This window comes from Cucumis sativus, chromosome 6, assembly GCF_000004075.3.
Source record: "Cucumis sativus cultivar 9930 chromosome 6, Cucumber_9930_V3, whole genome shotgun sequence".
In the NCBI taxonomy this organism is placed as follows: domain Eukaryota; kingdom Viridiplantae; phylum Streptophyta; class Magnoliopsida; order Cucurbitales; family Cucurbitaceae; genus Cucumis; species Cucumis sativus.
This window is the reverse complement of record NC_026660.2, coordinates 17,484,769-17,500,305: the sequence shown is the minus strand read 5'-3', so window position 1 is coordinate 17,500,305 and position 15,537 is coordinate 17,484,769. Positions and strand designations below refer to the sequence as shown.

Here is a 15,537-nt window from a genome sequence, read left to right as displayed (position 1 = left end):
TACCCCGTCCACGATTTTTAGAAAAACATACCTTTATGACGAAATAAAAGAGGAAAAGTGAAGAGAGGAAGAGAAAATTTGAAAGGAAAAATGGATGAGAGGAAAAGAGAAGAGGGGAAGAGAAAATTTGAAGTTGGAAGGGAGAATGAAATAGGAAGAGAAAAGATGAAGAGGGGGAAAGGAAAGATGAAGTTGGGATGAAGAATGGGTTAGAAAGAGTAAAGATGAAGAGAGAAAAAACTAGATGAAGGAAGAGGAAATATGAAGGAAGAGGAAAGGAAAGATGAAGGAAGAGGAAAGGAAAGAGGAAGGAAGAACGAAAAAGAGGAAGAGGAAAAATTTAGAGAGGAAGGAAAAAATATTTGGAATGAAGGCAGAATGAGGGAATTCTAGGGTTTTAAAAATAGTCGAAGTCGTGTACCCCGTATACGACTTCCTACATGCGCGACACGTGTCCACACCCTCTGAACCCTACGTCCACCCGTGAACCCTACGGTTGACTGGACTGTTGACCGTTGACTCATTGTACAGAAGTCGTGTACGGGGTACACGACTTCCACTATACGCAGCAAAATGTGCCAGCTGTACGGGAGTCGTGACTCCAGTCAGAAAACGTGGGCCGGGTCCACGACTCCACTCGGATATCGTAAGTCCGGTCCACGACACCACATCGATTTGTGGAAGTCGTGTACCCCGTACACGACTTCAGTCACCTATTTTTTAAAATACTTTCCCAACTATCCTATTTTTGTAAATACTTTTACAAAAGACATTATTTTTAAAAAATATCATCAACTAAGTAATATACTTTAGATTAATTGATATACTCTGTTTACAGAATATCATTAATTTATACAAAAATGGCATAGAAAAAATGGATTTTTTTATAAAAAAAATAACAAATCAGTAAAATATGTACGGTGTATAAATCAATTTTAAAAACATAAAAAGTCTACAAGTCCACAATGAAAAATATCATTGTTGCGTCACTAAAATTTTTAGGGACATGGATTTAGTAACAGTCTAGCAACAAAGGGCTTTACGACGTGTTTGGCGTTTTAGTGATGTTTTTGGTACGCCACTAAACACACAATTTCTTGTAGTGATGGTAAGCAATCGTTTAGATCATATTAACACGATCATGTAATTCTTTTTAAATGATAGGAAAATAGATTCAAATTTAAATGATTATGTTGACCATGGTAAACAATCGTGTTGCCAGTGGCAAACGATCATGTTGATAATGTCAACACGATTGTGCTATTTTATTTTAAACTAGGAAAAAATGCTTCAAATTTATATGATTGTGTTGACCATGGTAAATGATCGTGTTGATAATTTAAAATGATACTTAAATGATCTTGATATTCTTAAATATGAGGAAGGTGAAGAAGAATATTGAAACAATCATGAAATAGCTTCAAAGATGCTTGTCAAAATAATGAAGATGAAATAGGAGAATTAAACAAAAGAATAAACCGTTTAAAAATAGAAAAAAGAAATTCTGGATGAGGGGATGAAGAAATTTGAAAGAGAAGAAATCGCAAAAAAGAAAGAAAGAAAAAAAAAAGAGAAGTGATGTAAGGGCAAATCTGAAAAAATTATGAAAATAATTTATCGACTTCATGGGCTTTTGTTTTTTTTGTTACACAAGCCAACCATAAATATTTTTTGGATTTTGCTAAATTTATATGTAAATTAAACTAGAAAAAAAATAATGTTTACCCTGATCTAATAATATTATTTTTATATATAGTTATTTTCATTTTAGTTCAAGTTTGATATTGGAAAGTACATGTTAAATGTATTAATTTTTTTCTTATAATACAAAAAATATGAAATATATTAGTTAATGTATTTATTTTATTTTTTTATATATATAATTTTATTGGTATTTAAGTTAGTTTTAAGTTAATTTTCATAAATATAACAAACCCATAAAATATTTACGACTCATCTAACAAAATGGAAAAGTCGTGAACTTTGCCATTTTTTTTAAATATTTCAAGTTTGTTCTTTCTTTTTATCGCCTTTATTCTCTTTTTCTTCTACTATTCTTTTTTATTTTCATCGTCTTTTTCTCTTCTTTTGCAATTTTTCTTTTATTTTTAAAATTTTTTAAATTGTTATTTAGTTCAAGATCGTGTATCAAATATAAAAAAATATATTTATTTTTTTAACCTGTTATTTGGTTGTTGCGAAATAATAAAATATCATGAAAAAAGTTATTCGGACATTGAATAGCCAAATTTAAATGATCGTGTAGAACAATAGCCAAATTTAAACAATAATCTTAAACAATGGTTTATATTTAGGTAGTCAAATGTAAACGATTAAATCTAAAAGATAAACGATTGAGTACCAAATTTAAACGATCGTGTACCAGAAAATTTTGAAAAAAAATCATTGAGATTTGGCAACTAAAATTTAAACGATTAAATCTAAACAATCGTGTACCAAATAATAGTCATTATCTAAATGTTCATATACCAAATTATCGTGTATGGAAGAATAATCAAATCCAAACGATTGTTTACCAAATATATTACGCGGGATGGGGTCAATTAATCATGAGACATTTTTTGTATTTTCATTTTTTGAAATAGTTTCATATTATGTAAATATTGGGATGCTTTGTTATATTTTCAAAAGACTCAATTTTATTTGATATATCAATTATATAATAAACATCTGGTTTTACTAAAAAAAATCATATTTCATATATTAATTTATTGATATACCTGATTTAGAAAGGAAAGAATTATAATAGTGATATTGATGATATATCAAATATAAATTACTTAAAGTATAATATCCATATCTCAATTGAATATAAATAATACTAATTCAAAATAGAATTACAAGTAGATCATTAGTGTTTTAATAGTAGATCATAATGAACTCAAAATGAAACATATACTAGGCTTCTAACTGTTACATGAATGCATCAATTTATATTATTGAAAATTTATTTTATATACATTTTTAGTGTATCATACTCGATCAAACTTTGATTTCAAGTGTAACATTAATGTACCTTTAATTTATCAATATTCATTCAAAATTTAGTTACTAGATAACATTAGGTTTATCAACATTCATTTAAAAATGATTACTAACATAATATATATAATTAACCATTATAAACCATTTATGATTTACTAAGAAAACAATACTTTGTAAGAAATGAATAAGAATTGAAATTAAGTTCAATAGTAAATGAACCAACATATCTTGACATAAATATTGTTTATAAAATAAATTATTTGATATATCCATTATATATCTTATACTTTATATTTGATGTATCAGTTGTATAAATTATGTACTTTGATGTGTGATTTAGAGTCGGCTAATATTCCAAATATAACGGGTGTTCAAATGGCCAGATAAGAGTTGAATTGCGTCGTGGTTAGGATTTTTGTCTCAGTCAAATCATGAATTGCCTCAGCAGCTGGTTCATCGTCATCCATTCGCCTGTCGTCATCTTCATCTCCACTGTTCAGCAAATTTTGATTTCTTTTTCGTCTTTTTCTGTTTTTTATCATCAACTCATTTGTTTGCTCTGAGCCCCTCACCATCATTTGCATTAGTCGCTCACCAAAGTTCATCTTAGTCCTACCATCTTCAACTTGGGGTTTTTCTTTCTCCTCAGTCCCTCAATCTCATTCATCTCCAGCGCCTTCAGTTTGTCTATCCAAGTGCAGCGTCATTAGTTCACTCTATTTTGTCTTGCTTCACCTCATATACTTTGTTTTGGCTTTCTCTAACATTTTCCTTTTAATTCAGATCTCAGTTTTTTATGCCTCTATTTACATGGTCGAATTTCTTGGAGGGTTGTAAAAGAGTTAATAGCACGGATGACAAAATTTTAAATAACGAACTGGTAAGTCTAAAAACTACTAAGATTTTTTTGATAAAACTGACTCGTTTCAGATTTTTTCTTTTTACTTTTTTTTACGTGTTTATATCCCTTTACGTAAAAAAATACATTTTTTTATAAATTAAGTGTATTTGCATGATGCAAAGAATAAGGCGGAATATCACACTATAGTGTATTTGCAAACTACAGTTAGTTTTAAAAAATCATTTTTATGATATTTTCGAATTTTGAAATATAACTTTACACATGTCACCTTACCGTTTTGATGCACTATGCAGTCAAACCAAACTCGACATGTAAGCCAACGGTCAATCTTTTGATTTGACATTTCCTTGAGATGCAAATCTTATCATCCCGAAAAGTCAAACTTTTGCTCGTCTTATCCTCTTGGTAAGCTAAATTACTTTTTCCCGCCTTTTCTTCCTTGTGACAGGCTACAACCGCCTTCTTCATTCCCAACTTCTCTTCAGGCAGTTCACCCAATTGTTTAACTCTTCTTGTGATAAAACTCATTCGTCGCACCAACAATCCCAATGCGACTTCCTTTTGTTTGAATTTTATCTTTAGAATGAGCAATCTTTTCATTTCAAAAGGATCATCCTACTCCTCGGTGCCTCTTTTCTTCAACAATAGTGTATTTCTCGGATCTGGACCCCACAAAAAAATCACAAAAAAGGAAGAAGAAGAAAAGAAGTGACAAATCGTTCGTAATAATCAGAAAATTATACAAATAATTGGACTCCTCTAAGTCTCGTCTCGTGGATCCTTGCTGCCCTAGCAAGAAGAAAGGGTCATTTTACAGGTTTCATGGACTTTTGTTTTAGGACATTTGCAAAAATAGCAAAAAAAATCTAAGATAATAGACACGTGTCACTACATTTTCTAAATTACAAAAATGGCAAATTTAAAAGCTGATAATCTTCTTATATCCCTCTGATAGTCGTATGAAATACCTAATTACTTCTCATTATTGTCATGTTTGCAATATGTAAAAAAAATGTGCTATAGACTATTTTTTTCTAAAAAATTTTGTCATATATCTAATACAATTTCCTCTAGAAAATTTAGAAGTGAATAACCCTATGATATATCTAATTATTTGTCATATTTTTCATATTTGCCATATGCAAAAAAATGTGCTATAGAGTGTTTTTTCTAATCTTTTTTGTCATTTCATACAACTTTTTGTTATAACATGCGTAAATACTTTTAGTTTTATTATATTTATGTAAATTATCCTAATTAATTTCCATTTTATTACTAATATAATTCATTTGCTAAATATATAAGGCAAGCAAAATTATGAAATTATGTTCATTTGTAAAATTTAAACTCATTTCTAACAAAAGAAAAAAAAAGCCTAATCTTTTGAAAAATACAAGGAAAACCAATTAAAAGATTAACTTTCATGAATAAGACAACACACAAAATGGTGATATTTATCACCAGTCTCACAAATTGAAAAAATATATGAAATTTACCATTTTTTAAAAAATTAAAAATTAGGGTTGTGCTTCTCTTCTCTCCTCAAATATTTTTTTTCTCGTATTTTCTCTTTCATCGTTTTTTTTCTTCTTCTGCCATTTTTTTAAAAATATTTCCATTTCATCTTTTTTGTGCAATTTTTCGTTTCCTTTTCATCGTCTTTTTCTAATTTCTTCTGTAATTTGTTTATATTTTTTTTTCAAATTGTTATTTAGTTCAAGATCGTGATATTTTTTCTTTCAAACTGTTATTTGGTTTTTTAAGATCGTGTGAGAATTATAAAAGATCATGAAAAAAATTCGTTGGGATATTAGATTGCCAAATGTAAACGATCGTGTACAAAAAGAGTCAAATCTAAACAATCATGTTCCAAATCTAAATGATTGTTGAGATTTAGCTATCCTAATTTAAATGATCAAAGGTAAACGATCATCTAACAAATGTAAATGATCGTGCACAATCTAAACGATCGCGTATTATAAAATCTTGAAAAAATCATTTACATTAACTGGCTACCGAAATTTACGCGCTGAATTCCAATTAATCACGAGACGTTTTTGGAATTTTCTATCGTAAGCCTGTGGGCTATTTCCATTATCAAAATTGTTCCAGTAAATATTCTGCACCTTTGTTTTATTTTTTAAAAGTTGTTAATCAAAATCTGCTTTGTTGGTTTTCAAAAACAACTCTTTGAGATATTTAATTTTCAAAAACAACAAACTATCTTCTTTGTTTTTTAATTTTTTTTTTGTCAGAAACTATGAACATGATACTTAAATTTCCAAATTCAGGATCAAATACCAATTTTGAATTTTGAATTCAAATTTGAAAAATGTAAATTGAAAGCAAGCATGGTTTGAAAAATATATATATATTTTTTTTTTATTGAATTCTTTGTTTTCTTAAACAATTTTTCGATCAGAAAATCAAACGGGCCAAAGTTTTTCTATTCTCCTTTTATTTTCTCAATTGGATTTTATTGTAATTTCATAATAGACTTTTAGTACAATATATTCTTTTAGCATACGGAATGGGATAGGAGAAATTTGAACTAAAAACTAAATGTTCATACAATAATCGAAAATAATATTTCTTATAAAGTCAATGATTTACAAGTAGTAGTAATATAAATTCAACATATCATCCACTATTTCACTCACAATTATTTGACTCTCTTAATCTTAAATTAGTGCAAAATATATAGTTGTAACCAATTATTACTAATCCAAACTTCACACTTCACCAAACAAAACAACTGATAAAAGCTATCATTAGCTGACGGATAAAATGAAGAATCCATAGCCATTAATGACCACATGGCCTCGAAGACACGACCCATTTGGTGAAGTTTTGAAGTGTTGCTGCATCGGCTCTGTAGTGTTTTTGTGTGAATTCAAGCAGCTCAGACCAGGAAAAATCCGGATACTTTCTGGACTCGTCGTCGGCGACAAGTTTCTCTGGCGGCCTCACTACCTTGTTTTTCCTTGGACAAAGGAAGAATGCCAATGACCTCCTCTTCTTGTAGTTGTTCACCACCGCCCTATGCACGCAGCTTTTGTATTCTCCATTACACTGTGCCTACACAAAATAATTTACCAAACTATATTCTATAATCTCATATTCAGTGTTAAATTTTTCGGTGAGTCGATGGTTTATTTAGCTTCCTATAAGGGTACAAATCTTGTTTTAATATGATATTTTTACTTGGTAGACCAAAATTTTATGCTCTCTATAATTGACAATCTCAATTTTTTAATTGATGTAACTAAATGTAGGAACATAAATTAAATATACTCTTTAATTCCAAACTATTTAGAGATATAACACAATACATTAAGATTGTGCTCTATTTGTAATTTTTGTATAGACGTTGCTATGCAATTAACTATTATTACTAAAAGCACTTCTCAATACAATAACCCTTAAATTTGTTGAGACCTATGACTTTTGGGTATACTATTTATATAACATTGTTGCATTTCCCTTTTCTCCTTTATAATTGATTAAAAAGATTTTTAGCTTTACCCTAATCCATCAATTAAACTTATACAGTTCCGTTGAGTGATAATTTAAGCTTGCATCGGACAACCATTTCACATTGTCCTTTTTACTTTGAGAGCTAAACTTACAAACAGTTGTTTGTTTCAGCTATAAATTTTATTCAATTTTAAATTGTTTTTAAAATCCAATTTTAAGTGTTTTGAAATAATACGGGTAGTTCTTGAAATCTCTCTTTTTTTAAAATTAATTTGAAAGGTGCAATACACTCAAGATACACCTATCTCTATGCATCTCACTCTTATCATACATCAAACAAAAGTTTAAAATAAATTTAAAGAGAGAGATTAATTGATTACGAGATAAGAATACTTAAAATATATTTTTTTGAATACGGAAGCTTTTGAGATGATGTAAAGGAAGATGTGATATAGAGAGAGAGGGAGAATGAAAGTGTTTGATTTTGTAATTTGTTCGAGTAACTAACCATGAAAAGATCACCAATGTTAACAACGAGTGCGTTAGGAGTGGGAGGAACGGAGTGCCATTGGTTGTTGGCAAAGACTTCGAGACCACCGACCTGGTCCTGGTGGAGGATGGTCAAGGCTGTTGGATCGCAATGAGGCCCAGTACCGAGGGCCACGCCGCCTTGTTCGCAAATTGGGTAGCTGTTCAATCGCATTATGGAGCTTCCATCTTCGAAAAACTTGCGAAAATGAGATCTCTCCAGTCCCAAGCTTATTCCCAAGAGCTCGGTTAATGCTAGTGAAAGGTCCCTCATTGCTTCGCAGTACTTTTCATATATAACCCTGTTCATTGTTCAAGTTTCTCCAAATCATTCTCTAGTTTTATTTCAATTTAAACCATAAATTTCAAGCTTTACATTTTCCATACACCTAAACTTTTCACCAATTACTTCCTCTCAATCTTTAGTATTAATCAGCTATATTTATTAATTTGAGAAAATTATAATTAATTAAGTTCACAAATTTTTATCACTATTAAAATTAATTTTAAAACTTCACCCATAATTATTTCGAATTAAATTTGAAGTTAAATGGATAAAGTTGGAGAGAAAATCAAATCTGCAGAATAAATTTGTAACATTTGAAAATCTAAAAACTAAAATATCATCAAATTTTAGTTAATTAAAAGTTTAACTTTTTGAAATATAGAGATCGAATAAAACTAAGATATCTTAGGATAAAAATGTAAATTTTCTTAAAATTCGTATTTTTTTTCCTAAAGTCTTTTATCAATATTGTGTATAATCTTTCTGCATCACACTGAAAATATATAATAAAAAATAAAAATAACTTCTAAAGAAAAAAAGAAAAAGAAAAATGTATCATGCAACGAACAGATACATGTTTTTTTCCAAAATTTATTAGTATTTAATTTGAGATATAGGGGTTTGAATACCATACCCAATTTCTTTAAATTCCTTGCCCAGAGTGGAAGAGAAGAAATCAACAACAGATGGTTCATTATTGAAGCTATTGCAATGGTCAAACCCAAAAGAGAAAGTTTCCTTCCATGGCAGCTTTGAAGAAAAGCGATTTGAATGAGCAGTAGAAAAACCCCACATTTTGGCAGGGTGGGATTGAGAGGCCCTCGTCTTAACGTTAAAAGGAAGGTTAAAAATAGGTCCCATTTCGTGAAGGGCAGTGGCCAAGAGATTTTGATCGACGCCATGGTTAGTAACTTGGAAGAAGCCATGTTTCAAGCAGGCTTTCCTCACGAGCTTGGAAGCTTCAAGGGTTGCCTTTTTATCTCCCTTGAGGAAGCCCTCAAGATCCACATGTGGTTCACTTAGCTTTTCATAAGCTTCTACTAAATCCCCTTTTGGCCAAATAAATTTGGATTGTACGAATAGGGTTTTATGGGTTAATTTGGAAGCGTGGAGAAAAGGAAGTGCTTCATTGGGTGCTTGCTCTTGGGATTCTAATTGAGAGATATTTGAATCCATTGTGATGGAAAAGTAAAGTGTGGCACAATGATAAGGGGCTTGCCATTCATATATATATATAACTCCTTTTTCACCATACATACGTTGGTCGAGTAATTCATTAGGTCACAATCCAACCATAGTTAATACAACATGTTCACTATTTCGGATTTAATGTTGTATAGAATTTTTTTACTCTCAAATGTTATATTGTTCAACGAGTTGTCTCATAAAAATTAGTTGACGTACAATATGTAAAATGGTCCTGACACTCACATCGATGTTCAAAATAAATTATAATTTTTTAAATTTTACTTTTAATAAAAAAATAGGGTTGGTGAGAAATTAAATCTTCAATTACCGTTAAACTAAATTCTTAATTTAATACCGCATGTTTTTAGAATATATTTTAATATAATTATTTTAATTAAAAAAATGACCAACATAGTTTTTCTTAAAAAATTTTGTGGATATTATCATCACATTATAATTTTTTATACAATCTTTTTAAAATACTATTGAATAATCATTAGAAATACTCATTATTATGGGAAAAAAAAAGTTGGATTTCTGAGTTTATCCGTGTCTTCTAAATATTTTTTAGTAGGTATTGCTGTTTAGAATAATTGTAAATATTTTCTATTGCACGTGAATAGCAAAATATGCTTGAATATTTGCACGCTGCAACTTTTTAAATGGGATAGTTGCAAATTTAGCAATTAGATTCAAAATAATTCAGTATATAGCAACATTTTAAAAAATTTGCAAATATAGCAAAAATTGTCAAATTTTTATCAATGATATATGTCTATCACCAATAGACTATGTTGCAAATATAGGTCTATCACTGATAGATCATACGAAGTTTATCAGCGATACAAGTCTATCAGTGATAGTTTTGCTATATTTCTATTTTTAAAAAATGTTACTATATCCTTAATTATTATTTCTAAAATGATCATTAATTGTAATTTCTCTTTTTAAATTTGCTTCTATAGTAAAATTATTTAATAATATCGAAAGGATTTTTATGTTTGAGGGTAATAGAGTAAACTACATTAATCATAATTTTGAAATTATCACAGTATTACTCTTTTAGGGCTTGAATTGTAAGAAACCTAAAAAGTAGGAAAACTGGATGTTGCACACTACACCTAGGGAGAGAGCTAACTTTTGCATTTTTAAAGAGAAAAGTTCATGGATACTTTTTTAGTCACTATAACCCAGTGAAACCCCTTCAACGACCGCGGCTCAACTTGGACGGCGAACAAAATCTTAGAGTTGACAGTGACAACGGCTCGCAGACTCCAGCGACAACACAAGGAACAGACAAGAGATAGAGTCGAATAGCTGCTAGGCTTCAATCTACGACTGCAGTAGCACGACGAAGCCTCCGACAATGTATACGAGATACGAAAAGACTATGGGTGGGAACAAAACTCTTTCACTTCTGAGGAACAAAACTTACAAAGAAGTAGGGGTGGGAATGGTTGGGGTCCATTAAAGGTCCATTCTTCTCATGTGTTTTGTTTAGTAGTGGGAAGACAAATCATTTGTTCTAGAAAACCATGGTTTGGGTATCAAACAAAAGAGAGGATGCTTCAGCATAAGAAGTATATTGAATCTAGTAGAGGTCACTCCAATGGAGGTTTTTGGAGCAATATTTTTCCTTTTTTATGTTCTTTTTTATCATCTCCTCCTAAGATTTGTTGATGATATGTGCTTAGTAACAAATTCACAACAAAATTGCAAACCACCTAAAACCTCTTACAAATCCTCCCAAGAGTAATGCCTCAACAAATGAAGAACATAAACAGGTGTAGCAACATCAAACAAAAGGTTGAAGCACAACAAGACTGCAAAAATAAACCTACCCATCAAAATCCCTCCCCTCCTCCAAATACGAAAGAAAAAATTAGAAGCATCCCAAAAAGGAACATATTATATACTTAAAATGCAAATGTTCCATTATAATCAAGAGCGCAGAGGACGAAATATCCAAAATCCAGATTAATTTTCATTTAACATGAGTGTCATGTGATTGCTTTTTTATTTCTATTTTATTTTTGTTAGATATTAGGTATGGTTTAGTTTGTGATTTTTTCTTTTACTGTCACGTGATTATTTTATGATTTTTAATAAAATTATAAATTATGTGAAAAAAGAATATAATGTAATTACATGAAAATAATATAAGTCAATAATTGGATGACTTAAGTAATTGACAAAATTTAAAAGGATTGTATACGGTAATTATTAGTTGAAAATCAAATGATTATTAGAATAGCTATCTATTGTATATTAATCACGCAAGAATCCCTTTTTATTTTGTAGTTAGCAATTATGAGGCTTTGGTACTTAAAATGTCCAACTTTATTTTGTCAAATCTTGAGTATACGATGAATTTACATTTGACGTAGGCAAAAGAAAACTGAAGTAACACAAAGTTAAGAAAACAAATAAATATACTCTATATATCAAACACCAACCAAAGTAACATCAATAACAAATAAATAAGTAACAATTTGATAACAATTAATATCAAATAACAATGATAATAGAAGCTAATGAAATGAGAATCAAAATATCAAAATTTGTGTTATGACAAAAAAATAAGTAATTAGATGACAATTAGAAGTTAATTAATTGACTATCTCAATAGACTAACTAAAATTGAAAAAAGAAAAAGCAAAAGATAATTAAACAATAACCAGATAGTATAATAACTATCACAGAAAATTAACTAAAATTGAACCAGAAAAAAACGTAAAACGTAATTAGGTAACAATCAAATAACAATCACGTGATAATCAAATTTTCATACGTAAATGTGTGATACAAGAAAATTATTTTTAGACTTTTCACTTTTAATTCTTCTTTTAGATTGGGTTGGAAGTTCAACTTTGCTATTTTTGTAAAAACTAAATCTTTGGGACATAAAGCTTAATTTTTTAAAAATGTTTTTGTCCAATCTTACGATTGTGTCTTTATATATATATATATATAAAAGAATAAGGATTTTAAATTTGAAATCTCTCTATAAGAGTATTTTTTAAAAAGTTTAATAACATCGAGTTTGTAGTTCAACCTCTCGAACAATGTCAAAAAATAAAAAAGATTAAGAAAACATTTTAGAAATATGAACAAAATTCATCGGTAGATGTACGAAAATATCCAACACGGTTGACACGTTTCTTAGTTTCATGATCACCTATGAGCTAGACAATAAATAATTTTTTAAAAAATTATAAATTTAATTTAATTTAATTTTCATAAATAGAACAAATAGATAAAACATTTTCAGTCCGTGTCACAAGGTGAAAAAGTCCATAAAATTTACTATTTTTTAAAAGAAATTACATGTTTCCTTATCATTGTCTTTCTTCTCTCTCTATTATGATATTTTCCTTTTCATTCTCTACAATTTTTTTCTTTCCATCGTCCTTTACATTGTTCTTTTCTCTTATTATGCATTTTTTAAAAAAATATTTCCATTTGTCCTTCTTTTCCATATTCTTTCTTCTACAATTTTTCTTTTCATCGTCTTTTTCTCTCATTCGAAAATTTTAAATTTGTTTTTTCAAACTGTTATTTGGTTGTTTGTGTGTCAAGTACAAATGAATATGAAAAACTTTGTTGGGATATTGGGTTGCCTAATGTAATCAATTGTGTACAAAAAATAGTCAAATCTAAAGAATCGTTTTCCAAATCTAAATGATCGTACCAAAGAATCTTGAAAAAAATCGTTAAGATTTGACTATCCAAATTTAAACGATCAAATCTAAACGATCGTGCCAAATCTAAACAATCATATACCAAAGAATTTTGAAAAAAATCGTTGAGATTTGGTTACCGAAATTTAAACGATCAAATCTAAATGATCGTGTGCCAAAATCTAAACGATCATTTATCAAATCTAAACGATCATGTACAAAGAATTTTGAAAAAAAATTGTTATTTGTGTGCGGTCAAATCTAAACAATCATTTGTCCAATCTAAATGATCATTTCTCAAATATATTACACACGTTTTTCAAATATATTAGGCACACTCGATGCCAATTAATTGCGGGTATTTTTGGTATTTTTCAATGTGGGCCTATAAATTTTTTTCGTTTTCAAAATTGTTTTATACGGTATAAATATTTCACTGCTTTATTCGGTTTTTTAAAATACTTCTTAAATTAAAACTAATGTCAAAGAAAACTATCTTAGCAATGGATATTATAGAAAAAAAATTAGTCCAAGCGGATCTATCAAGGAGTGAAGTACATATGCTCCTCAATTAATGGTTTTTTATAATAACGACATTTAAACCAAATATAATAGAATATATACCATTAAGGATAAAATAAATGTATGCATAGCACAAAAATGGTAAATACAATGATTAAAAAATTCACGCCTAATAAAAAAAACTCATAAGACTATCTGTTTACTATCACTAGTAGGAGTTATCAATCAATATCATCAACACCTGCCATTAGTAATAATTTTCAATTCGAGAAATATGTTTTCAATTACTATCTGTGGTCGCTGTTACTAGTAGTTTTGCTATCAGTGATAGATTTCAATTTAAGAAATGTGCTATCTGTTACGATCGCTAATAATTAATATCAATGATATGCTCCAACTTAAGAAATGTGGTTAGCTGTTATCAATAATGAACATGTAAATAAACTTTAAATTTAAAGAAAATTACAAGTTGATTGGTAAAAAATTGGGACATTTACACATAATTGTGCTATATTTTTATATTATTCTTATGATTGTGTTATTGCTAAAATATTCCTATATATGTGATTTATATAATTCAAATGAGACTATTTTAATTGAATAGTAAATAATTTGTGTTGGAAATGTGGCCTACATTATTGAGTTAAAATGTAAGAGGATGATCATAGGCACCATACCTCTTACGTGAAATCAAAACCAAAGTGTAGGAGGATTTATTGAGAGTTGTTGTTAGTAACAAATTGACGTATATTTACTACAAGAAAAACCATCTACTACAATAGTTATTTATATCACAAAATGGAGGGAGAAAAAAAATTGTCACAAAAGGTGAAAAAATGCGTTTTTGATTGAAAAATGCAGAATTTTTTGGACAATACTTTCCGCGACAGTTATTTGATGTCACAAAAGAGAAATAAAATAATTTATTTAATTTATTAAAATAAAATTAATTTTAAATAAAAGTTAAAGTTAATTAAAGTTTTCCCCCAAATCCTCACGTGAATCTCCAAATCTAAAACCCAAAAATCTTAACATTTTCCAAAATCCTCACGCGAAGAAGGTCATCTCCGAACGCTGCCCGAGCTCACCATCGTTCGCTTGTGCCCGTCTCTTCACTCCAGTGCCATCACAACCTCATCTACGAATGATGAAACCTCCCCTGGCGCAACCTGTTCAATCTGTGCCTGTCATCTCCAATCTGCGCAATCTCTTCAAAGTCAAACCGTGGTCATCATCTCCTCTGTCAGTAAGTCGTCTGTTCCTTCGCCCTTTCTCTCTCTCTTGGAAGGACAATATGGAGATGATGATGCAATCCAGTTGATCGATCTTGCTTCCAAATGTCTACAATACGAAGCAAGAGATCGACCTGATATAAAATTCATTCTTTTAGCAGTGACGCCACTTCAAAAGTAGGAGGTAAACATTTAAATGTCTTAACTCAACCTGAAAATTTTATCAATGATGTGGTTTATCTGATTTCATTTGTTGGAAATTAGAAGTTTTCTCAAACTAGTTCAATTCTTTGTATGCATACTGCTGTTATACAATTAATTTATTTTTCTTCTTAAAAATTTTGATTTTCTATATTATTTGTTTGGTCTATTTCTCCTCTCTCCCCCAACATTCAATTATATACTTTTATTTATCTTGTAACAAACTTATAAAATCCTAGAATTTCTTGACGGTTGTATGTTGTACGATCCTACAGTTGGTTCGTAATTAGTCAAGGTAACATACATGCATACACACACTTATTTGGTTTGGATGTTATCTTACATTTTGAGTTATAGTTATCTTGAGTCCATCGCATATGATGGAAGTTTGAATTGAAGGAAATGAAAATGTAATCAAACAATGTTCAAAGTTTACTTTATTCTCCACATTTTATTCGTGATAGAAAATAACTATCGTCGTAGATCATATTTGTTGTAAATATTTACGATACTTTATGGCGTATTTGTAATTGTTTTTCAGCTTACACATGTACT

At 29.5% G+C, this 15,537-nt stretch overlaps 1 protein-coding gene across 1 annotated transcript; it reads right to left on the bottom strand.

Annotated features, from left to right (window-relative positions):
* Window positions 1-6,413: 6,413 nt before the first annotated feature.
* Window positions 6,414-9,347, bottom strand: LOC101209625 (gibberellin 20 oxidase 1-D). The gene is made up of 3 exons (XM_004144247.3): window positions 8,794-9,347; window positions 7,854-8,175; window positions 6,414-6,946 (listed from the first exon to the last, which is right to left on the bottom strand). Exons 1-3 carry the CDS (start codon window positions 9,333-9,335, stop codon window positions 6,674-6,676), a joined length of 1,137 nt encoding a protein of 378 aa, XP_004144295.2. The 5' UTR covers window positions 9,336-9,347; the 3' UTR covers window positions 6,414-6,673.
* Between the last annotated feature and the right edge of the window lie 6,190 nt (window positions 9,348-15,537).